Source organism: Brassica rapa, chromosome A03 (assembly GCF_000309985.2).
Source record: "Brassica rapa cultivar Chiifu-401-42 chromosome A03, CAAS_Brap_v3.01, whole genome shotgun sequence".
NCBI classification, from domain to species: Eukaryota; Viridiplantae; Streptophyta; class Magnoliopsida; order Brassicales; family Brassicaceae; genus Brassica; species Brassica rapa.
Genome location: NC_024797.2, coordinates 12,367,688 through 12,391,975, shown reverse-complemented (window position 1 = coordinate 12,391,975; position 24,288 = coordinate 12,367,688). Strand labels below are relative to the sequence as shown.

The window sequence follows — 24,288 nt, the reverse complement described above, 5'->3', positions numbered from 1 at the left end:
ACAGTCCCGAGACTGTTCTCTAGCAGAACAAGCATACGGAGTGATCCCGAGGTTGTTCCCGACAAATAAGGAAGCTTCTATTTTCGGGAATTAAGGCCTTGTTGCCCTAATTTCTTTTCTACCTATTGGCGCCTCCATATAAAGACGCCATCTATCCTATTTTATTTCTTACGCTAGTTTTTTACAAGAGAACTATTAGCTTTTGCGATCTGCAACTTGTAAGGGAGAAGAATCCATTCTCTCATAGAGAAGACCTTCTGAACCCTTGTTTACTACTCTTATTATTATGCAGTTTCATTCAGGATCTATGTCTTTGATTTCTTGCATCATGATTGAGTAGTGATCTAGCTCGCCTAGGGTTTTTAGGGTGTTGAAATATGAGCTAAACATAGATAAGCTATTCTTGATTATTCTTCATCCATACTATTCATAAAGCTTTCATTAATCTGATCACTTGATGTTAGATCCTAAGTTTATCGCCTAGCTAACCGCTTAGGAGATAGCTTGACATGTATTGAATGAGCTTAGTATCCCTAATCAGCGAAAGTAGATATTAGGGTAGTAAGTGAACTGATCGGACCTGTCCTCTAAGGCTTGCAGTCGTTTCTCATCTCAACGACAGTTAGATGATGGGACCGACCAGCAAAGAGATCACCACCACGACAGTGGGGTGTTCCAGCTGAGTGATCCGAGTTCTAGAAAGCACTGCACCGCGCTTGAATAATTGTTTGGCTCTCGCTCAACACCCAATGAAATACCCTAGGCTAGCTTCTTGTTAAATTGAATCAACCTCTAGTTTACTTGTTTTCTGCGCCACCAATTGAATTGAAAACCATTTTCTTCTTAGCTTGATATTGAGATTTATAAGAGTAAAGTGTAGACTGGTCCTCTGGATTGAATCTAAAGTACTATAATCACAACTGTTAACTTGGCAGTAGCAAAGATTCATATTTAGTGTATCAATTGCCATAACGGCGGAGCGTTTCTTTACTGGGAAAAGGGAATTGGGAACGATAAGTTTCAGGTTAGGTTAGATAACCTCTTGAATTGAGATATTAAGATAACATTTATAAACAAATATGAATTAATACTAAGATTTACACCATCCAAGAACTATTAAGTTAATGAATGTGCTACATGACGTTGACCTAAAATATTAAGTCATCCAATTTTTTTAGGTCATCCAATTTTAGTTACGTTTTGTTAACAATTGTGCAGTTATTTTGATTCTGTTTTTTTTTTCTAATGTTTTGTAAATATAAAGCTGAAACTAACTAGAAGTCTCAAAACTTCACCGACGTGGCTTCTCATCCGGTTTTCTTCTGATTCGATATCTAGAACTTCTTCTTATGCATCAGAAGCTTCGGTTTACTAAACTATAGCCGAAATTCTAGAGAAGTTATCATCAAAATTCTCATAATTGACATCTAAAGCTTTCTTGTATGCTGATAGACTTCAATTACTATATCAATAATATCCAGCCTGATTAACTTCTGAAGGTTCTCGGTTCTTATGGGGGAGCGACATCTAAAATAGAGACTTGAAAAAAAAATCTAAGAAATGAAATATGTCGACCAGGACTAGGGCGGAGGAATCTTATCATGCATAACTAAACAAAACGCTTTTGGACAGGAATATCGACTAATTGAAGCAATTATGATCCCGGCCAAGGAACAAATGCAACAATAAGTTTGTATGGTTCAAACCAGCCAGACCATTGACCAAAACACTGCTCTATGGGTTCATAAAATGTCCAGCATAATTTATGAGTTTTTAGACAAGTGATTCAGAAACCCTGCTCTTGTTTAAAACCTGCTGGACATTGATCAAAACACTGCTCTTGTCTAAAATCTCATAAATTATGCTGGACATTTTATGAGGTTTTAAACAAAAAATTCAGAAATCTAATTGGGGATGCTACCAAGCCCAACTCATTCCAAGCCTTAAGAAGCCCAAGAAAGTCCATCACATATGATTTATATGTCTGCCAAACATACCAAGAGCATGGTGTGAGAAGGCTTGTGGTGCTTAGAGCATCTGCATCGTGTCTCTAAAGGTAGGGGGTCCACGATTTTGGACAAAACCGTATACAATGTGTGCACAATAAGAAACGTATAATGTGTGATTTTTGCACTGTTCACGGACCCCACTGACACGTGGCGGCTCGAGATTAGTGCGCTTTTATTTTTTTTTTTAAATAAGAAAAAATAAAAATTAAAATTAAAATAAAAATAAGAAAAGTATATGGGATAAAGATGTTCTTACCACCTCAACATAGCATACCTGTAAAAAACTTTCAAATTAAAATCTACCTTTTAAAATTGATTTTCTCTTAATATATAAGGGATTATATATTTACCACATAAGGGATGATATCTTTCCCACATAAATTTGAAGTTCAGTTGATGACTGGTTGAATAAAATAGAAGTCAAAGATACGGTCAAATATTACTAAAGTTAAAGATTTTGAAAAGTTAATGCATGATAAAAAGAACGATATTTTTTGACAAACCTATAAGTTTGTACGCAGTACGCGTCCTAATTGTATTATTAGAACGGAACAAACTTTGCCATGAACCGAGAGAAGTACAATCCAATGAATCACTGTAAGATCATCAGACGCCGCACACAATCATCCACGACCTCCTCAACGTATGTAGGAGGGAACCTAGAGACGCTTCCCATCGATCTCATCGTGGAGATACTCAAGAGATTACCAACAAAGACCATTGCAAAATGCCGTTGCGTCTCGAAGCAGTGGGGTTCCTTACTTTGCGATCCATATTTCACGAAATCATTCCTGACATGTTCGTCAACTCGGCCACGTCTTCTGTTCACATTCGAATTTGGCGGCAAGTGGCATTTCTTCTCGTCCCCTCAGCCTCAAAATGGCGATGAGCAGGTTGTAATAGCAGATTATCATATGGGTTTCTCTGGAGATTGGTACAAGGAAACTTGTATACTCGCCAACGGGTTTATCTATCTAAATGATAGGAAGATGTTAAAGGAAAAGATGGAAAGGGTTCCTGTGATATGTAACCCTAGCACGGGTCAGCAGGTACATTTACCTAAAGTGTTAGCAAAGAATAAGGACTTGAGAAGCTTTTTAGGGTATGATCCGATCGAGAATCAACTCAAGGTTTTGTGTATGACTGTGGCAAGGTATAGAGAACAAACTAACTCTAGAGAGCATCAAGTTCTGACGTTAGGGAAAGGAAAACCATCATGGAGGAAGATCGCATGTTTGTTTCCGCATTTTCCTGAGAATTTCGGAACTGGGATATGCATCAACGGGATTTTGTATTACATAGCTCGGAGCAACTTGAATACAGTGATAGCATGCTTTGACGTTAAGTATGAGAAATTTAGGTTTATACAAATAGATGATGAGAACTCTAAGTTGTATTGGTTCTTGACGTTAATAAACTACAAGGGAAAGTTAGGTGCCATAGTCTATGATCGTAGTGCCAATGGTCAGTTATGGGTTCTAGATGATCCTGAAAAGGAGAAATGGTCGAAGCATATCTTTCATTTGCCAGATGCAGCTTTTTGGATCGTGAGATCAATTTGGGCAACTGATACGGGTGAAATTGTTTGGACGCGAAGTCGTTGGACCCATCCATTCTATGTCTTCTACTACAATCTAGAGAGACAGAGTGTTAGAAGAGTAGAGATCAAAGGAATTGAAGGGAAGGTATTGATGGGTCACTATCGCCCCGAAGCAATCTTAACCTTCACAAACCATGTTGAGAATGTGATGCTTCTGTAATAAATATGTGGCTGATCGCAGTGTTTTTTTTCTCTTTTTTTTTGTTGTTTCCTTGTTTGATTCTAACTTTTAAGTCTTTTCTTCAATTGATCATTTCTGAATCTTAATGTTTAGTTTTTTTTATTTGATTTACTTGTGTATTTTTCTGTCACTTAACTCTCAACGACATTGATCTCGTTATTGTTTTCCTGCTACTGCTTTTTTTTTTATATGCATGATATCACTTACAGATTACGTAAACTTGAGAAACAAATCTTACGTAAAAATATATAAGCCACATAACGTTAGTCCTCGTGAGCTGTGAGGTTTTGATGATGCCAATAAGCAAGTATGATTGAGGTGCGCGGGTGTATTCACTTTTTAACTTTTAATATTATCATAAACATAATTGTTTATGTTATTGTTATAGATTCATAAATTTTGACAATGGTGTGTCTTATTCAATGTGTTTTGCGTCTATTTATGAACTATGAGATTATGTTTTTATTTTATTGTGATTTTATTTACTTAGTAAAGTGAAAATTAAATTATAAAATTTGAAAGTTTTTGTTTTATGAAATTAAACTATTAATATTGGGATTTAAGTTGAACATTAAGTTCAAATTTTATATTGATATTTTTAAAACAAATATATTATTTAGACAGAAACATAAAAAATAATGAAAGCAAGTTACGCAAAATACAATTGTACCACATTTTTGAGAAAAAACTCCAGTATAATTTTGTAAAGAACAAAAACACAGTGGATAAAAAATAGAGTCTCAGATTCTAAAACAATACCTATTTGGAAATAATACCTGCTAAGCCACCGCCTCCTGGACCAGTCACTACCGGACGTGAGACTAGCTCTCCGCTGCGTAGTCGTGCCTCTCCTATGCAATCACCGCAAGAAGCTCTCTCATCTGAAAATCCCGACTCTAGCTCGTTCATTCAAAGCTTGTTTGAGTCTGACGACTGGCAATTTGGCATTTGTTCGGCCAAACCTTCATGGTTCCTTCACGGTAATGCTGGAACTAGAAGCTCTTGTCTTAACTCATTGCTCATCGTTGCTTTAGAACTTCTCGTCAAGCCTCAATATATTTTCAATGTCGTGGATATAGTCATCTACTCATTACTGGATTCACATAGTCCATCTATTCTAGTCAATGCCAAATCAAGTCAGTTAGGACTTTGTTTTCTATACGGTCATGGAGCTTTTCACCAAAAGCTCTTGTCGGTCATCATTCCAACCGTTGCTTACAGGTGTATCAACGTCGTCTTCGACTATCAGTTCGCTTTAGGGAAAAAGATGAAGTTTCTCCATGAGACTCTTTATACCGCTGAGCTTGACTCGCCCCTTAAAAGCTCTATCTTTCAATGTTTTGTAATGTTGTTTAGTATTATCCCATCGTCGAGCATGGCTCCGGGATCTTCTAGTTTGATTGTAAACTTTGTTGCTCTTTGAGCTTTTATAATACAAGTTGTGACAAAAAAAAAAAATACCTATTTGGAAAAGAATGACTCAGAGTCCATCACGTCAACCTTCACTTGTACCACAAGCAATACAATTACCATCTGCTCTAGAATTTGAAGATCACATACCGCTACTTGAGCCAGGCTTAGAGCTTGGTCAAGATCACATAAAAGAGCAAGCTTTAGAACAAACCCATCAAAGTTACTTGTTTTCTTGAACATCCTTTCTCTCAGAGCTACCAAGATAGGGATCTCAATCTTCTCCTCACTACTCTTCTGCAAAGCCATTTTCATATATACAACAAAGCTACAAAATAGATAATTAAACCATTTGAAAGAGCGACTTGCCTGATTATAGAGAAACTCTGAGACTGTTACAGCAACCACAAAGAGGAGATTTTTTTGTAAAGCTACTGTAAGACCATAGAGTAAAGCTAAGTAGTTTGCTACAGTCTCTTCAGCGTAAAAGTCCAGCTTCTTCTGGACCTGAATCTACTCAAAATCTCCTGATCTCTTCAATACAACACCAATTCCTGAATAACCAGAACTTGAATCTCCTCTCTCGGTTATTGAAACTCCTTTAAAGAACAACTTAACAGAGAATTCATCCCCAAGTTCATCTATTTTCTCCTCATCCTCAGCTACTTATGCTGTATTATCACTTTCCTTAGACCATACTTGTTCATTAGCACAATAGCTTCTAAAATCTTCCTCATCTACTATGTGGCTCAATGGCAGCTCATCATCACAAGAAACCTCTGGATTCTCCATGTTTGGCTACAAAAGGTACAAGCTTTCTTTACTTAGCAACAAACCAAGGAAACCTAATAAAAACTGTGACAAAGCCAAACCTTCTAGACATCATCTAACCTCAAACTTAGAGAGAAAATGAAAAAGACATGAAATTTACGTTAGAGATCAGCAGAACAGCTAATCTTACACCAACAGTTCAGCATAAATCATTTGGACAATAACAAAAGAAACAGCACGATTTGTTCACCCACTGAAACCAACCAAACCCCTCAATTATTACATTAGAGTAAAGGGGAAAAATAATTAAATAATTAGCAAAGAAAACTTAGAGATATGCTACGATCATTAGGAAGAACACAAACCAAGAAATTTCTTACCGAGTAGAGGGAGATTTACACTTGGAAACTAAAACTACGAAGAAAATGACCAATCTCTCTATGCTATGTTCAGAGGCGGTTAAGATAACCGAAGCTGCTGATGGTTGGAACATCTTCTCGACGGCAGACTTTCGAGACAAAGTGAGGGTCAATGGTGACTTCATTTTCCGGCTTTGTTGTGATTGATACGTTCACGAGTTGATTTATATAAATACCATAATGAAATACTTAGGTTTAGCTTTAATAGTCTTGATAAAATTACTGTGTTTAGATCGGTGGCATTAGATCGGTGGCATTAGATCATAAATATTTAGAAAAAATCAGGATCAAATCTTATTTGTACTCCTGTTCTAATAGTTTAGATTATGTATTTTTCTTAATTTGGCATGTGATTTGAAAAATATAATATCAGATGATCAATTATGTTGTTAAAATTTCATTTTTTTAATCATTTGATTTTCAATATAATCATAATAAAAATTAACCCCTTCTCCCACAAGTATCCTTTTTAGTCTTGCCTATAGTTGCTTTTCTATTGCCTTTAGCTTGATGTTCCCTTACTGAAGAATTATAGTCTTGCCATTTCGTTAATGATGCCGAATTAGTAGCAAAATCCATGCGCGATGCAAAATTAATTTATATTTTTTGTTGTTGTTGTGCAGCTTGTGATTCAAAACACGCACATAATAACAATTAAAAACTAAGATAAGTATCCAAATGATGTGAAAGTCTAACAATGGGGTCGTTTGGATCCGCGAGGTTGAGACGGAGATCTCTTATGTGATCTAGAAGAATCTACGGAGAGGGAATCAAAATGGGAGCATACTTCGATTAAGTCATCCATTGATTATACAGTAAATTGGTTGTAATAAAAAAGAAATAGGGGTTACAAAAAAGTAAACGAAAACAATTATCAATTACATGGTGGTCAAATATGAACGTCAGTAGACACCAATGAGCTTCTTCGGATGATGTCGGGATGCAGCTGAAAAGTAGGACCATAGAGGTTGCTTGTTAGATCAAACAGTACTTCCGGGAACGCAGTGGATGCAGGTGGAACCTCCAGCCACACACTTACGCATGGAAAGTCAGATGGACATTACAGATCATGGAATAGTCTGACATTAATATGGTTCATTCCTGAAGTTTTTTGAGAAAGGTTAGTCAATCATGTATCTCGTTTTTGTTTTCATAAACCCGCATCTAATCTATTATTTTCTTAGCAAAAAAAAAAATATAATCTAATCTATTATTTTATTATCTGGATGGAATCTTTTTTAGTTGTTAGAACAAATCAAAGTATACACGTAAGGATCATAAAAGTCAACTCTTGCCGTAACACTTTTATTGCAAGGAAGCTTCAATTTGTGATAGTCGCGTTGTGATAGTCAAAAAAAGAGAAGATGATGTTAAGACGATTGATTTTCACAAACGCGGTTACTTAAGAATCGTGTGTATATATAGTTTTGTGTTGGTACCGAAGCTTAAATATTGGTAAACACAAAATGGAACTCAAAATGCGTTGCACTGTGCTTCATTTATTTCTATCACTTCTAATTTATACGCAAATCGAAGCCGTTGGTTCACTTAACCAGGATTCTCTTCTATCCGTTGATCTAAAACGCCATCAAATAATCACAGAAACGACATTGTTTACGGCAGATTTGAACCGAAGGCAACTTGCAGGAGGAGGCGGTGGCGGCCGTGGAGGAGGTGGAGGCTCTCGAAGTAGTTCTTCAGGTGGCAGAAGCAGTGGTGGGGGAAGTCGCGGAGGTGGCTCCGTCGGTGTCACTAGACCATCTACGACTAATACTCAAGGTGGACGGGTTCCAAGCAGTGGTGCTCGCCTTCATTATTCTGTAGCGATGTTCTTCTTCTTGATCTGTTTGGTTATCATGTATTAGACTCTAAATGTTTTAATTTTTTTAGTGTTGCTTGTGTCTTTTTGTAGTTCTTTCAATTTCAACTCTTTTTTTTTTGTATACGTCCATGTCTTACTTGGTTTTGCTTTATTTAGTATTTACTTGAAAATAAAGAAATATAATCTGTTTCAAAAATAACATAATCAATATTGAACTAACAATTCCTAAAGCGGTTCCAAGCTAGAGCAAGCTATAAAAAAGTTTTTCTTATTTCTCCAGTTATATTTATGTTAGCGGTTTTTTTGTTTTCCGTAAGCGTTGCAGAATAAACGTTTTTTTATGGGTTATTGTTGATTAACACGGGATAAAAATGGAAAGAATAAAAAATACCCAGCATTGAAAATTCAAAATGCAAGTAACAAGGTTTTCAACATTTATTAAAATTTATATATTTTAAACATATTATATTAGTGTATGATTAATTATAGTATATGATAAATAGAAATATTTATTTATTACTAATAACAAATCTTACACAATTTGCAAGAAGAAGAATATGTCTACATAGCGATGTTTTCTATGTGCAAAATTTTAATTATACTACTAAATTAATATTTATTAATGATTTTAAAATTTTAAAACGTCTAACTTTTAACATAAGAATCCATAATCAAAAATCACTTCATAATATAATAGATCTTAATTCTTTTAAATAATTTTAAAGTTTCGTAAAATACCAAGACCATATAAAGCTATCTTTTTTTGTCATCCATATTCATTCTTAAAAATGATAATTTATTAAAGTTTATATTCATTCTTAAAAATTAAATTTTATAATAAATTTAGCATTGATCATTCACAATATACTAAGTTTTGTTTTTGTATAAGTCAATATACTAAGATTCTAATAAATTTTATAAAATTTGTCATAATATCTCGAGTTAAAGATTTACTTTTTCTCTCTTTCTTCTACAATATTTGTGTATTTTGTATTTTCGTAACATTATGTCTTACAGGTTAGTAGAAATCAAATTTTAGACGCAAAAAAGTCAAGTCTTATCCTAATCATGAGTGGCCAATCGACTCAAGGAAGCTTCCTCTGACTTGCAAAGGTACACGGTTTATTACACTATAAATACAGTTGTACCTTGGTACTGAAGATGTTAAACTTACAAATAAATATACAAAAATGGAATTCAAAAGGAGTAGTAGCATCGTCCTGCATCTCTTTCTATCATTTCTCATTCATACGCAGATCACAGCCGTTGATTCACTTAGCCAAACAACTCTTTCATCTGTTGATCAAAAACGTCATCCCTTAACTTTAGAAACAATATCTTTTCCTGCGGATTTCATGCGAAGACAGCTTGCCGGAGGAGGCGGTAGCAGCGGCGGTGGCGGAGGTGGAGGATCTCGAGGCGGTAGCTCAGGTGGAAGCAGCGGTGGTGGTGGAGGCGGATCGAAAGGTGGTAGCTCAGGTGGAAGCAACGGTGGTGGTGGTGGAAGTCGCGGAGGTGGCGGCAGCCGTGGAGGGGGCAGCGGTGGAAAAGGTAAAGGAGGGGATGGAGATGATGGTGATAGTGGGAGCGGGGGTGGTGGCGGTGGCGGTGGCGGTGGCGGTAATGGAAATGGAGGAAACACTATACCATCTACGACTACTACTATTCAAGGTGGTCGATTTCCAAGCGGTGGCGCCCGCCTTCAACATTCTTTAGTCTTATTCATCTTCACGATCAGTTTAGTTGTCCTTATCCTTAATTTTTAGTGTGTGTCTCTCTTCTTAATGATTATTTAATTGGTTTGTTTAGGTTAAAATAGATTGAAGATGGTAGTCAATTGTTTATTATTTGGATTCTTGGAACCATGATGATCATTATACTTTTGTTTTTGCAGATCGTTTGTTATTTCTAGTTGAGTTGTGTAAAAATTATAAAGTGGATTTGTGTTCTTCATGTAATACTTTTGCATATGTGATTTTTATGTTTATATATAATAATACTTTTTAAGTATTTGAAAAGTCGCTAACACGTTTCCACCCGACCTCGCTACTAATATACACATTTCTCTTTAATCATGTTCATGTGGCTTTTCAAAACGTGGCTAAACATAAAATGCTTGTCTATGATTGATGGAAGATTTACTCTTACGTGACATAGCAAGAGTCGGCCAATTTAGCTCCTTTTATATCGAGTAGATTGATACATCAATATCTTGATATCCTTATGCCCTTGTTAAATAAGTTACGTATGTGATTTCTGCTCCGTCTTGTGGTTGTGAGATCCATTAATTTTTTCAGATAATTAAATCAATAAAACTCCTTCGAACAATTAAATCAATAAAACTCGTTCGAACAGTTTCAAGCTTTAGAGTTCTACAGAAAAAAAATTAGAAGTTGGATTTGTTTCATTTTGTGTACTAAGCGATACTTGGATCATGATTGATGATTAAGGTTGATCTAAAATTAAGTTTAATTTCAATATATCCAAAGCAAGCAAGTATGTGAGAAACACTCAAAGCGATTCGCCATATTTCCACTGCACCTATCTTTTTTTCTTTTCTTTTTTACGTTCCCATGCATAAATATTTCCTTTTTCAGAGCAAGACACTCTCTAGACTCTAATCAGTAATCACTTCATATGGCAAAGTAAGAGCACGAAATAAAGTATGATCAATAAGTCAAGCTTTTAGAGCTTGTGCTGATGATCAAAGACTTAAGCCTACAAGCCTCCCTTTCCAAATCTACATTGCCTCGTCTAGTTATCATCTCCATGTTCTTGTATAAACTCTGTTTCACCAGATTCTTCATCACATTTTTACCCTCTTCCCCTGACCTCGGGCTCATTGGAGATCCAATACCGGTACTCACACGGCTGGTTTGTGGACCCGAATGAGGACCCATCCGTACATTTCTTTCATCCTTGAACCATTGCAAAAGTTTCACCGCCCTCTTCTGAACCAGTGGGCTTCCAAGTAGGGTAACTTCAAGAAGGACCGGTACAATCCCTGCCTTAGCCATTTTCTCACGTTGGCTCCAACTCTGATGAGCTAATACCATCAAGATATATGCCGTGTACTCTTGGCATTTCGGTTTATCTTCCCATGTTAGAATCTCTATCAAACTTTTGGGCACAGCCGAACATTTCTCCATTGCCTTTTTGCCCATTTGAGTCACAACCAATTGCCCTAGACTCGCTAAGGCCTTCTCGGATAAGTCCTTAACCAATATTAGACTTAGGAGTATCTTTATTGCCCCGTTTGTGACCAACGGTCCTGCGTTTTCCAACACGAGGCTAAGATTGTTTATGGTCGCTAGACATATCTCTTTGCACTTCATCTCTGTCGAATCTGAGTTCATCGTTTCCATCAAGAACGGTAGAATTTGTGATGAAGCTACCGGTAGTTGCAGGCTTGTTAGAGAAGACAATGAAAGCAGAAGCTCAGCGAACCCGTATCTTGTTGATTGGTCGAGAACTTCGACATTTTTAGGTAGCTTTGAGCATATTCCGGCGTTCACCATCAGTGCCTTGTTCCTGAAGTTAGAGAAAAACAAGATGTTTCAATTTTTCTTTTGTGATTTTGCTTCGATTAAGTTGTTCCACGGATAGTATTCAATATAAAGGTGATTTGATTTTTAATGGAATTTTAGATGATTTCAATAAGTTGCAAAGATTTAGGTGATTTTTGTTAAAAGACTCTAGAAAATAACCTAAAATCATGGGATTTGATTTTTAATTATTTTAACAAAACTCTACCCAAACACCTTAAAATCACCTGAAAACTTTAAAACTCCACAACTTAAAATATTTTCAACAACAGTGAATTTTAGAATACTTTATGAAATGTTAAGTTCAATAACAGTGAATTTTAAATGACTTTTTAAAATTTATTTTTTTTAATAACAGTGGATTTGTCATTTTAATACAAATCACCTAAAATTTTCAGTTGAATATCTCTTCCGCTTGATTTTACACTCTTGAACATTATCTAAATTTAAAATTTAGTATCGATTTATATTATTGAAATCAATAAACTTCCTTTGTGCAAAACTATAATCTATCTCTTCTTGGGAGTTTATAAACTTAAAGAAGTGTTAAAATAATTTTGAAGCAAAAGGAGATAAATATTTAAGGAATTAAAGAAATGGAAACAAAAAATTGAGCACATAACCAAATGAGCGTTCAGTGGTTGAATATATTATCATAGAGTTATGAAACCAGGGCTCAAATCGCGATTTTAATTATGGTTGATGATTATGGCTTTTGATAGAACTATAGGGGAAAGAAACAAAAAATCATTCATTGGTGGGGTATAATTTACGTTGCACGGAAGCTTCATCGGACGTCCGCTTCCCGCTTCGGAACCGGAATCGGAATCGGAACCTTGTGGAAGCTTGCGGAATCTCGCTTCCAAAACGTTTCTAAAATATTCTCTTTAAAAACCTGTTGGAAGCTTATGATTCCGTTTTGGAATCACGCTTCCATTTTTTCTAAAAATACAATGTATATCAATAAAATATAAAACCATAGTTTTAATCTATATAAAATTAAAAATATTAATAGTATATAATGAATATTGAATTATAAATATATATAAATATCAAAAATAATACTATAAATTATCTTTATGCATTGAGATTTTTTATTAAAGATATAGCACATATTGAAACATATTGTGTCAATTATTTATGAAGTATTAAAAATAATTAATATAATATTTTTTGTAAACATAATTTATGTGTATTTTTACAGTTTTAATATAAAATCATTTCAAAATTATTATAAATGAATAAATGTTTTATTTCAAATTTAAATCATATAATTTTAGTCCTAATTATTAAAAAAATTTACATATATATATATATATTTATATATGGATATACGCTTCCAATACGTACCCGCTTCCTAATATTTTAAAAAATCTCGCTTCTGCGCTTCCTTACGCTTCCGCTTCCACGTACCCGCTTCCGTTTCCATGTAACATAAAAAACCTCAAGTAACATAACTAAAACCACAGAGCAGTTACAACTATGCTAAATTACAACTCTAATATCATCAATGTAGTTTTGTAATCCATTCATATACTATGGTTGATTGACAATACATATATGATTCTTTTGTTTAAGTAGATTTTTAACATGTTTACCAAAAAAAAAAAAAAACTAAAACCACAGAAGCGTGAAGGCGGGATTTGAAAGGTGTTAAACTTCTTGAATTCAAAATTTAATGTCTCAAATTTATCCATTTGTGTAATCAGACGATATAGATATCTAATTATTATTGTGAGCAACCGGATCTACCAAACTCCAAAGTGGTCAAACCCCATAAGACTAATATGGATGGTTTCGGTCTGCCGGATATTATAAAAAAAACATAACTAAGTAAAATTCTCAAGAATTACATCTTATCAGTTTCAAATGCAACTGTATGTAACATATATCTTTGCAACGTTTCATTTTTTGCTAGTTTCTATGTTTTTGTTATGGCTCATGTGTTAAACAGAGTTATAAACATAATACGTTTTACGTTGTGCATACATTATATATGTAATATTCTATTGGTCAACTTGGACATTATAGTTACATACGTATATGCAGATAAGCCATAAGTTAGTGGGATATGACTTTCTACCTTTCTAAAATCTATTGGTCAGAAAAATTAATCGCCATTTGGAGATATGCTAATGGCTGTCAACTAACGTGATTTGTCTCTTGACTCTTCCAAGTTCCGACGCACTCGGAATTAATATTCTTAATTTTGTAATACTGGTATATTAACATTCGTTATTAGACTATAATGCGACATTTAGCGTTGTTGTTTATCTACTAAGAAATGGATAAAAAATTGTGGTTTCTTGTTTAAATTCCGTGTCTATGTTCTTTGTATTTTCTCTTAAGTTTTATCATATAAATTATACATACGCACACTAAATTTAAACAAGAAAACTAATTTCATATAGTTATTAACTAAAAAGTCATTTGTACTGATATCGTACATACAAGCACAATACGACTTAATAATTATATGATTTTATCTATAAGTATATGGTGGTTTTATCGTATATGATGAAAATGTGACCTTTTTTTAACACTCAATATTTGACCATATGAAACCAGAGAGAGAAGAGAGGCACGTGATGGAAACGTTGTGTATACTTCACGAGCCAAATAAGACGCAATGGTAGGATCCACTTTCTTGGTTACAATAATTTATCGCATCAGTTTCAAAATCATAACAATGACAAAAATAAATATTGGTTGACAAAAGATGAATGTTATCGCCCACGACGAAAATTAGGTTTACCAGCACTTTTGGTCAAAATAATTAATTTCGGCAAAAATCACTATATTCAAGGATTCGTCAACCAAATATATACTCGAAATAATATATTATATATGTTTTCAAATAATTTATCTCTCAGTTTGTAATGTTATAAATAAAAGATAAACAATACAAAAATACGGATAATATGTCCATGTAAGTTGTAACCACTAACTCTGAACATTTGAAAATTCACATATAGCCAAAAACGTAAATCCATATACTCACCATTGGATAAAGCTAACAATGCAAGTTTTTTTTTCGTCAAAAGGTAACAATGCAAGTTGATTGAAAATTAAAGCATAAAGTCTAATCTAAATGATTGTAAGTTTGTAACACAACAAGGGTACTCTGGCGATTACTACTATACACAAAACAATAAGCAAGACAAAGTTGCTAACAATTCTTCTTCGTCTTGGTCATGCATATGAAATTTTATTTCTACTTTTGCGCGTCATACTTGCGCATGAACCATTTAATAATTTTCTAAATGAAAAAATGTAGAAGAACTTTTAAATATGAAAAGTCGAAGAACTTACGTGTAGGTTCCATGAGAAAGCTGAATAAGAGCCATAACGGCAGATCTCTGGTGGCCGGAGATATCGGAAGCGACCATAGAGACAAGAACCTGAAGAACACCGAGCTCCGCCATGAGCTTCCGAATATTCTTGTCTTCTCGGGAAAGTTTCTCGATCTCGATGGCAGCTTTCTCCTTCTCTTCAAAGGTTCCAAAGTGAAGCTTCTTCACAGTTCTCTGCAAGACAACCTCCTCATTCTCATCTTCAGGTGGTTTCGATAATATCTCTGGAGGCGCCACCACCTTCTCGGAATATTGTTGGGTTCTTGATATCTGAGTTGAGCTTTGCAAGTCGCGTTTGCGGGATGATGCTTTGGATTTGAAAAGGGAACGGATCCTGCTGAAGAAGTGGAGCTTCATGTATTGATGTTGCCAAACTGAAGAAGAGGGAGAAGAAGAGGATTGTGTTCGAGAGGAAGACATGATAGATAGATAGATGAGAGATGATGAAATGATATATTCCTTTTAGTGGACTTTGCTCTGTCTTTTATATATGATATGTTCGTCTAACTTTAGGTATTTAGGGGGCCAATATGGTATATGCTTAGTGCGGGTAAAATATTTAGGGGAGTATTATTAAAAAAAGAGAACTAGTGTAAGTTGTAGTATTACATAACTAATGTCTTACTATGTACTTCATGTGTCCTACAAATCCGCCTAGGCCTAAACTTTTTTTTTCTATCAGAAATTCACTTTATTAAATGATTTAAAAATAAATTAAAGGCATGAACCATATAGGAATAGAAGCTATGATATTAATAAACTTGATTTTGGTATGAACACTCTCGAACTAAGAGATCCGTCTTGGTGTTCCTATCTCGTGGTTGATGAATGAGAGTCAACTCCGGGAAGTGCTCTTTAGGCCTAATTTTCTATTATTTTTCAATGTACTCGGTAGCACTCATGAGATTATAAATTACTTTCTCTGTTCCTAAAAAAATCATATTCTAATTTTTTCACACATTTTAATAAAACACATTAAATTTGCATAATTTTTATGTTTTTCTTCTTTCCATAATTTTAAGCCAATAAAAAATCAATTAGTGTAACTAAGATTTTTGAAATTTGCAATTAGTTGATAAAATATGTATTGAAAATGTAAAAAATGAATCTTTTAGAAACAATTTTTTTTTTGTAGAATATGTATTTTTAAGGAACGGAGGGAGTACTATTTATTATATGCAATCAAATTCAAGTTTGTCGAGCACAAATTCATGACAGATGATTCCAAAAGCTTCTCAATCTGTCTTTCCCATTTGTTAACTTCATGCACACATAATCCATTTTTTTCTTCATTTGTTCTTGTTTAGTTTGTGCTATCTGATCAACTAAGCCACTATGTTAGATAACTCTGCAAATTTCATTTTGAAAAAGGAGTTCCATGTATTCGGACTTCAAGTCTCGAGAGCAATAAGCTCTGCACGGCCATTTTGTATCTACGTAGATGACTAATCATCTAATGCTTCTAAACAAATGCAATCAAATTTGCTTACTGGACAAGTGATATTGCAATTTGTAGTTCCAAAAGTGAGAGATCCAAATTTTTGTTTTTAAAAATTGGTAGAATGAGTACATTTCCTATATATATAATTTGATTGTGGACTAATTTATCTAAGGTCGATTATGTGTCAACTCAATGTTTTAGATGCAAGACGCTAGATCATCGTCTGGTTAATCACAGCGATCAATTTAAATATTCTAAACAATTTTAACGAAAGATTCGAACAAAATGAATTATAATAGTGACCTTTCATCGGTTCTCGTGGTCATTTAAAAAGACTAATTACCAGAGATTCGATCCAGAACAAGCTAAGGCTATGTGTAAGTGGTGTAACAAATTAAGAATTGTAAGCCCTTTTTCAAAAAAAAAAAATAATAATAAGAATTGTTATAAAAAATTTCAATTAAAAACATTAATTAGGATTATATTAAGTAAAGAATGAATATTATGGAGGAGAAGAAGGGGACAAGCGAGGAGTCAGTATAGTGCACATGCACAAGAACAGTTTTGTCTCTTCTAAATCTCACCATCAGGTTACACCACAGATCAACCTTTTAGCTTCACTGAAAAACTAAACTAGTACTCTCTCATAGTTTCTCTTATTTCATTAATTAAACACGTTCGTGTGTGTCAGATCCAAATTATCCTCGGTATAGCCAAAGATTGCCACTCTTCTTGTTTAGAAAACTGCATTCACTAAACCTAACTAATTAGAAAACAAATCCAGCAAGAATAAGGTTCAGTTGAATGACCACAAACTAGTCTACTTTTACTTTTAGCAAATAACTAGATGACTTTATGCGAGTTGCGCAGGATAATTTGTTAATTATTCTCTTTTACAAAGATTTCGATATATATATATATATAGGCATTTTCTGACTTTAAATATGTTCAGAATCATTTAACCATTTGTTATATGCAGGGTTAGTAAACAAGATTTCCGAGCTTCCAAAAAATTAATGCATCGTCCGTTGCACAGAATCGGGTCTACAGGCCGAGTGATCGGATGTAGGAGATTCATTAGCCGTGGACGATCTGGTCGTTACAATTCATTTCATATAAAGCACCATCCAAAGATAGACAACAAATTCATAAATCAGAGGTCTATTGTCGTAAACTTTAAGCACTAATCATTCCATGCATTTTGGAGATGGTTTACATCCCTCGGACAAGGCTAACTGAATAAACAGAATTCAGTATTTGGTCTAGTTGAATTTTAAATCGGCCCAATCAAGTTGAAGTAGGCATAAATTCAGACCGACTTGAAAGAAAAAGAAAAGAATACTTTATATAAGGAGGGGGCCGAAGACCAAAAATAACCATTCACAAACATACACACATTTCGGTACAAGATTAGGGTGTCCTCTACTTACCTTGTTCTTGCCGACAACACCATATTTTCATAAATTCTTAGCATAATCACCATGTAAATCTCTTTGATCTTCCATAAGCATCTTTCAAATAACTTATCATCAAATTCGTGTACATAATCAGTATGTGCCGTCTGTGGAGAATTAGAAAGCAACGCCAAAAAATATTAATCATCATGGCCGCAGATGATCAAACCGGCACATACGAAATAAAGAACGGCTTTACCACCTCTTTTGGTATGATAGATGGTCATAGATGGTGTGATGTCAAATTTACTAGGGGGCAGAGACATAATCGATTTGAGGATACGAAGAGAAGCAACAGTTGATGAAGCTCTCCACAATCTGCGGAGAAGAAGCCGACATAGAACTGTCCTACTAAATGAGATAGAAGTAGAGCTTGATATACTCAGACAAAATCAGAAAACTGAGAATGCTGATACTCATCTTTGGAGATGTAAGTCTGGATACAAGTCTCATTTTCAACTCAAGAAACATGGAAGCTTGTTCGAGATGAGGGGCTGGAGTGTAGTTGGATTTATGGAGTTTGGTTTTCGCAAGCAACTCCAAAATTTTCGTTCATCATATGGTTAGCTGGCTGTCAACTATGGGCAGAATGGAATATTGGAGTGGATCAAGCATATGTCCTCTGTAACTCCTTTCCGGAGTCGCAGGACCACTTGTTCTTCGAATGTTCTTACTCGTCAAAGACCTGGGAGTTCCTTATGAAAGGGATTCTAAATCGCTCATACACAACCAAGTGGAAAGAACTCAGGAGATATGGATGGTGCGGAACAAAAGAAGACAAGAGGCTTGGAGTGGTGGAAGCTTTCTGTGATCGATATGCTCTGCAAAGTGCAGTCCATGTGATATGGCGGGAGCGAAACAGAAGAAGACATGGAGAACCTCATATGCATGTGCAAGTGATCATGAAGATAATTAAAAAAAGTGTTAGGAATAAACTTAGCCTGCTATGCAAAAAAAAAAAAGAGTAAAGAAAGTACTTCTTGGGTTTTGGTTGTAGGGTGATTGGTCTAGATTCAAAAAATACATAATGATAGCACTTGATGTAAAAAAAAATTTGGTGAATAAATTTTAACATTCATTCAAAAAAAAAAAAACGTATCTGCCTACTTCAATTTGATTGTCAAAAATAAATTATGTTTTGTATTTCGAACTTTATAATAATATGTCAAAACTGTATGGCCTAGCATCATACTCATACCATGTAACGTAAATGTTTTCTAAGAAAATGATGAATGGAGTACTGAAGTTGCTACTATTATCAAAGACATCCTTGCATTAGCTTACAAATTCTCTTTTATATATGTTCCAGTATAATGTAGCTTATGCTGGTAAGTGAAAACTTAGCCAGGGTAGCTCGGGAACAAAGTCAAGAATATGTAATCACTTGGAGTTAATTAGAAAAATTGTACAATGTATCCCTGGTTCTGTCCTCTTTGTACGTTTTCAGGGATATGTAATCACTTGGAGTTAACTAGAAAAATTGTACAATATATCTCTGGTTCTGTCCTCTTTGTACGTTTTCTTACACGTACTCCAAAATGGATTGACCAGGAAAATAAAAAGGAGAGTTATGACTTATGAGCATGCCATCAATCTTACCGTTGAATTAAATTGAATAAATCCTCACCGTCCAATCGAATAATAATAAATTCTATCGAACATGCGAGCACTTTAAAAATCAACGGAAATGGAAGAATTGAAAAAGAAGTGGAATCATAATCTTATCAGAATCAGTCCCTCTTTAACCTCTAAACATTCGAAACAAAAGCAATAACCAAAACTTTTCTGAATCCAAGAATCTTTATCGTACCATCAATGGCGTACGCACCGTCAGCACCGGAGCTTCCAGAATCGTTCAGGCAGCAGGTTGACGAGGAAGCTAGATACACTTACGCGTATCCATACGGTCAACCAACGAACCAACTCGGATCTTCCGGAATGTTTTCACCCGAAACGCATCCGGACATCGTGAGGAGCTTCGAGTCGGCTGGCGGAAACCGGAGCGGATTCCTCGATGAGTCGGAGCTTCGGCATGCGTTGTCGTTTTCTGGATACGAAGGAATCAGTAACAGAACGATTAGGTTCCTCTTGTTCATTTACAAGAGCCCTGCAGAATCTCTGCTACGACTTGGTGATTTTTTCATTTTTTATTTATTTTAAAACAAACACCGAGCTTATATTGTTGTCTGATCAATCTCATGTTTCTTCTACCTTTGTGCAGGTCCTAAGGAGTATGCTGAGTTGTGGAATTGCCTTGCGCAATGGCGTGTAAGTGAACCCTTACGTTTAAGACTCATTTCTATGCCTCAAGATGTTGTGATACTCTGTTATTGTTGGGTTTTGTAGGCCATGTTTGACAGGTACGATAGAGATAGGAGTGGAAGGATGAATGCTTTAGAGCTCAGAGATGCTTTCTATCATCTCGGTTACATGCTTCCATCCTCTGTTCTCCAGCTTATTATCTTATCTCAGTTTGACGATGGGACTGGCAACACTGTCGACCTCTGTTTTGACAGATTCCTCGAGTAAGTTTCTTTCTCTCTGTCTTTCATCGGTTCTGTGGTTCTTTATTGGGATTACTAACTATCATTGTCTGCTGGATTTGCAGATGTGGGATGACTGTGAAGGTAGGAACTATGATCTATTAAAGTATTTCCGTTAATCTAGCCGCTTGTAATCGTTTTGACACATGTTGTTTTTATAAATTTTATCAGAGTTTGACTGAGAAGTTCAAAGAGAAGGACCCCGGTTACACAGGCTACGCAACGCTCTCTTACGATGCTTTCATGTCGATGGTCATTCCCTTCATTGCCTCATATGACTAATGGTCTTATCTTCTTTAAAAAAAAATCTCAGCTTCAAGTTGTACATTTGATAATGGGGTTTGTGGTTACCGACTAGGAGTGAAATCAAACTGGTGATTAGGAAAAAATGTTAGCTGCGGAAGAGAAATAAATGAAAGTCGTAATGATGATTATAAATAAGAAACAAAAGTGGTTTAACTTTGCGCCATAGAGAAAGGAAAAAAAAATAGAAAATGGCAACGAGCTAATTGAGTTGTTTGCAAACAAATAGTCCCGAAGTCACCAAGCCAAGGATCGAGAAGGCGCCTTGCCTTGAACGCCAAAACTCAAACCATGTCAATGGTCTTCTGATCTCAGACAAAACCTTGTCAAACTGTTGGTGGAGCTCGTCGAGACCGCCATTATTATCAATCACAATATCAGCATTGCCTCTTTTCAAATCCAAAGACATCTGAGCCATAACTCTGTTTCTTGCATCTTCCTCACTCAGTCCATCTCTCTCCATCAGTCTAGTGAGCTGTGTCTCTTGACTAACCCACACAACAACAATGGGTTTAGTCCATTTATCCATCTTAGCTTCGAACAGCAATGGGATATCGACAACTATTACTTTAGCTCCTTTTACCCATTCTTTCAAGATCTCCCAAAAGATACCAGAGGATATGTACGGAGCCATCAACCTAACAGAGAAAAGAAAGACATTTCAAAACCCCATCCTAATAAAAAAAAAGAAAGGGGGAAACGCTCAGTTTCTTACTTGTTGAGAAGTTGGCGCTTGGAATCGGAAGAGAAGACCATCTGACCAAGCTTTGGCCGATCCACTTCTCTACTAGGAAGAAGAATCTCCTCCCCAAAAGCTGCAACTACTCTCTTCCATCCACCGCTTCCTTTCTTCAGTACATTCTACAAAAACAACACACCCTCTCTAAATGGTCGTACAGTAGTTCCAAGAAAGACTAAAAGACCAAAAGAGAGAGAGAGATTACTCGAGCAATGACATCAGCATCAACAACAGGAATGCCATTAGCCTTGAAGAGGTTGGAGACTGTACTCTTCCCAGACGCTATGCCTCCCGTTAGACCCACTATTCTCATTCTCCTAGAAACCACCAATATGATAATCAAAACCAAATCTTCGCACTTTTTGAAGCAGTCGACCACTTAGTTACATTTGAGTCCCATTCGCATCAACAGATTGGATAAATATCTGATGAAGTTTCAAAAAACCTAATCTACAATGCATCGGAAATCAAAAATCGACCAGTTACGCAGCCAATACAAGAGAGACAGAGAGTAGACCTGAACTGTAATCGGAACGAAAGATTTAGTAATTCGGAGGTGATAGGATAATCCCGATCTAGAAGCTCTTCGACGATGATGATGATCAATTCACAATAGGCAAAGCTAAAGTGATGATGATCATATTGAAGAATTGTTTATTTGATTGATTTTGAAATGGCAAAAGATAAAAGTGAAACTAACCGGTTTACAAACTATCCTTGACCCAATTCAAGCCAAGCCCAATAATTTTAACAAAAACTAGGTTTCTTAAAAAATAAGTTAAGGGTTTTTATTAGGGGTGGGCACTTTACCCGATATCCGAAGTGGCATCCGAACCCGATCCGAAAAACCCGAACCGAAATCCGAACCGAAGTAGCAAAATACCCGAACGGGTATTGAATAAGGAGAGATTGGATACCCGAACCCGAACGGATAATACCCGAACCCGAATGGATATCCGAAGATAACCGAACATATGTATAATTAACCTTATATTTCTAGTTTATATCTCTCATTTTATATAAAATATTTATATGGATACTACATATACTTTAAGTTCATATGATATACATACAATTACAGAAAAAAATGATTTGCTACTCACTTAAAATGCATGTCAAGTTTTTATTTCAAAAATTAGCAAAACATTACATCCAAAATTAAAAAAAAAAACTAAATTAATGTCTTTCTAGTTTTAAAATGTTATGTCCAAATCTATTAACCATTCAATCTATTAAAAATAAAAAAAATTAGTTAACTGAAAGTTATATTTTTAAATACAACAAACTTGAGAAATGAAAATTTTAATTTTTTTTTTCAAAATCTAAATATCCGAACCCGATCCGAAATAACCGAATCCGAACTAAAAATATCCGAACCCGACCCGAAGTATAGAAATACCCGAACGGGTTCTAGACCTCTATACCGAAATACCCGAAAATCCGAAATACCCGATCCGAATCCGAACGGGTACCCGAACGCCCACCCCTAGTTTTTATGGTGATTTATGGCAAAACAGTAGCATTCTCCACCAATAGACAACCAACAAAAATGAGCCATTACATCACTATAAATGGAGAAAAGTGATAAGACCTCTCTTATCAGTTCTGTTCGGGTCTGAACATCAAGGGTTTAAATGGTGGCCGCGATTTTGATAATATAAGCGGTGCAAAATTAAAATACATAATAAATATATTTTTTTTTTCCATTTTTTGGTCATAAGTTAGACCCATAGTCTTCCGATTTTGTCAAAGTTTTTCAGAGTTTTCTCTATGCCTATAAATGTTATGGTGTCTTTTTTTTTTAATGGTGTCATAAATACATTTACTTTGAAAGATAAGTAAGCATAAATATCTTAATATGTGATGGGGTTTCCAACTCAGCCACGGTTCAGCTTTGGTTCTACTGGTTCACATCGATTTAGTAAACCGTAGAGTTAGGATTGATCTTAGACCCGTTATGGCTGTAGACTTTGTAATCTCGTTTTCTTTTTAAAAAGAATCATGTATTTCCTTTTATATATATAACATAAAATCTTTTGTCAAAATAGCCTTCTTTTTTTTTTATAAATCCTATCGGCTGATCCGGTCGGCTGCACTTAGTGTTACAGAATGGACTAATTCGAAAGCATACTACACTATTTGATCCGAATTTGGAATACTTTCCAATTAATACCAGAGAGTGAGCTGATCATTTGTTACGACCCATCATGTAAACTACTTGGGCCGAAATCCAAACCCAGACTGATCAAATAGTGATAATTTAGTTCTAAAAAAACATCGAACCCAAAACTGATGTGGATACACACCAAGCTCTAAAAACTACCATCGCTTGGTTCCAAAAAAAAAACCTCTTACTTAGAAATTACATTTAGACACTGAGATATTTGTAAACAGAAAACAATGTTGCGACCCTATTGCGTGGAAATGCCGGAAAGGGAAATGAATAGATTTGTGAAAAGAAACAAACCGACTTTTTGACAATTTTCTTAAAATATGATTGATGGTACAATGGACTTTTGTATAGATGAAGTTGTGAGGAACATTTTTTTATATTACAAGAAAAGATTCTCATGCATGATTGAAAGTTGGAGATAACCCAAATTGTGTGACCCACATTTTAAATTGTCAATACTTGTAACCTTGTAACACATTTAGCATATCTACGTGGTGTTAAAAAAACATATTTACGTAAACTGGT

General features: G+C 35.2%; 6 protein-coding genes across 10 annotated transcripts; 4 read left to right on the top strand and 2 right to left on the bottom strand.

The window, feature by feature from the left end:
• The first annotated feature begins 547 nt into the window (after positions 1 to 547).
• Positions 548 to 5,247, top strand: LOC103860076 (putative F-box protein At1g46984). Its single transcript, XM_033288032.1, has one exon. It carries the CDS (start codon positions 2,573 to 2,575, stop codon positions 3,767 to 3,769), a length of 1,197 nt encoding a protein of 398 aa, XP_033143923.1. The 5' UTR covers positions 548 to 2,572; the 3' UTR covers positions 3,770 to 5,247.
• A 245-nt stretch (positions 5,248 to 5,492) lies between these two features.
• On the top strand, positions 5,493 to 8,411 carry LOC117132815 (glycine-rich protein 3 short isoform-like). The gene has a single exon (XM_033288041.1). The coding sequence runs from the start codon at positions 7,857 to 7,859 to the stop codon at positions 8,253 to 8,255; it is 399 nt and encodes a 132-aa protein (XP_033143932.1). The 5' UTR covers positions 5,493 to 7,856; the 3' UTR covers positions 8,256 to 8,411.
• A 255-nt stretch (positions 8,412 to 8,666) lies between these two features.
• LOC103858320 (putative glycine-rich cell wall structural protein 1) lies at positions 8,667 to 10,222 on the top strand. Its single transcript, XM_009135649.3, has one exon. The coding sequence runs from the start codon at positions 9,403 to 9,405 to the stop codon at positions 9,976 to 9,978; it is 576 nt and encodes a 191-aa protein (XP_009133897.1). The 5' UTR covers positions 8,667 to 9,402; the 3' UTR covers positions 9,979 to 10,222.
• LOC103858319 (U-box domain-containing protein 6) lies at positions 10,050 to 16,049 on the bottom strand. The gene is made up of 2 exons (XM_033288031.1): positions 15,070 to 16,049; positions 10,050 to 11,743 (listed from the first exon to the last, which is right to left on the bottom strand). The coding sequence occupies exons 1-2, from the start codon at positions 15,528 to 15,530 to the stop codon at positions 10,882 to 10,884; spliced, it is 1,323 nt and encodes a 440-aa protein (XP_033143922.1). The 5' UTR covers positions 15,531 to 16,049; the 3' UTR covers positions 10,050 to 10,881.
• A 3,528-nt stretch (positions 16,050 to 19,577) lies between these two features.
• On the top strand, positions 19,578 to 21,017 carry LOC103858317 (probable calcium-binding protein CML48). The gene is made up of 5 exons (XM_009135646.3): positions 19,578 to 20,136; positions 20,227 to 20,273; positions 20,352 to 20,530; positions 20,614 to 20,632; positions 20,720 to 21,017. Exons 1-5 carry the CDS (start codon positions 19,821 to 19,823, stop codon positions 20,828 to 20,830), a joined length of 672 nt encoding a protein of 223 aa, XP_009133894.1. The 5' UTR covers positions 19,578 to 19,820; the 3' UTR covers positions 20,831 to 21,017.
• LOC103858318 (dephospho-CoA kinase) lies at positions 20,958 to 22,356 on the bottom strand. Of its 5 annotated transcripts, none has more exons than XM_009135648.3 (4): positions 22,108 to 22,356; positions 21,796 to 21,907; positions 21,567 to 21,712; positions 20,958 to 21,489 (listed from the first exon to the last, which is right to left on the bottom strand). In XM_009135648.3, exons 2-4 carry the CDS (start codon positions 21,901 to 21,903, stop codon positions 21,054 to 21,056), a joined length of 690 nt encoding a protein of 229 aa, XP_009133896.1. In that variant the 5' UTR covers positions 21,904 to 21,907; positions 22,108 to 22,356; the 3' UTR covers positions 20,958 to 21,053. The 5 variants fall into 5 exon arrangements, with proteins under 5 accessions (XP_009133896.1, XP_033143926.1, XP_033143924.1 ...); XM_033288035.1 differs by having other exon boundaries at positions 21,796 to 22,040; positions 22,108 to 22,347; XM_033288033.1 differs by having other exon boundaries at positions 21,796 to 22,035; positions 22,108 to 22,347.
• Between the last annotated feature and the right edge of the window lie 1,932 nt (positions 22,357 to 24,288).

Bases quoted from the DNA above. Each gene is read 5' to 3' on its own strand.
- LOC103858319 (XM_033288031.1), bottom strand. From the start codon at position 15,530: ATGTCTTCCTCTCGAACACAATCCTCTTCTTCTCCCTCTTCTTCAGTT. The intron at 11,744-15,069 runs GTAAGTTCTTCG...CTCTAACTTCAG, and splicing joins CTTTCTCATGGAACCTACAC to GAACAAGGCACTGATGGTGA.
- LOC103858318 (XM_009135648.3), bottom strand. From the start codon at position 21,903: ATGAGAATAGTGGGTCTAACGGGAGGCATAGCGTCTGGGAAGAGTACA. The intron at 21,713-21,795 runs GTAATCTCTCTC...TTGTTTTTGTAG, and splicing joins ATGCTGATGTCATTGCTCGA to AATGTACTGAAGAAAGGAAG. The intron at 21,490-21,566 runs GTAAGAAACTGA...TTTCTCTGTTAG, and splicing joins AAGCGCCAACTTCTCAACAA to GTTGATGGCTCCGTACATAT.
- LOC117132815 (XM_033288041.1), top strand. From the start codon at position 7,857: ATGGAACTCAAAATGCGTTGCACTGTGCTTCATTTATTTCTATCACTT.
- LOC103858317 (XM_009135646.3), top strand. From the start codon at position 19,821: ATGGCGTACGCACCGTCAGCACCGGAGCTTCCAGAATCGTTCAGGCAG. The intron at 20,137-20,226 runs GTGATTTTTTCA...ACCTTTGTGCAG, and splicing joins AGAATCTCTGCTACGACTTG to GTCCTAAGGAGTATGCTGAG. The intron at 20,274-20,351 runs GTAAGTGAACCC...TGGGTTTTGTAG, and splicing joins ATTGCCTTGCGCAATGGCGT to GCCATGTTTGACAGGTACGA.
- LOC103858320 (XM_009135649.3), top strand. From the start codon at position 9,403: ATGGAATTCAAAAGGAGTAGTAGCATCGTCCTGCATCTCTTTCTATCA.
- LOC103860076 (XM_033288032.1), top strand. From the start codon at position 2,573: ATGAACCGAGAGAAGTACAATCCAATGAATCACTGTAAGATCATCAGA.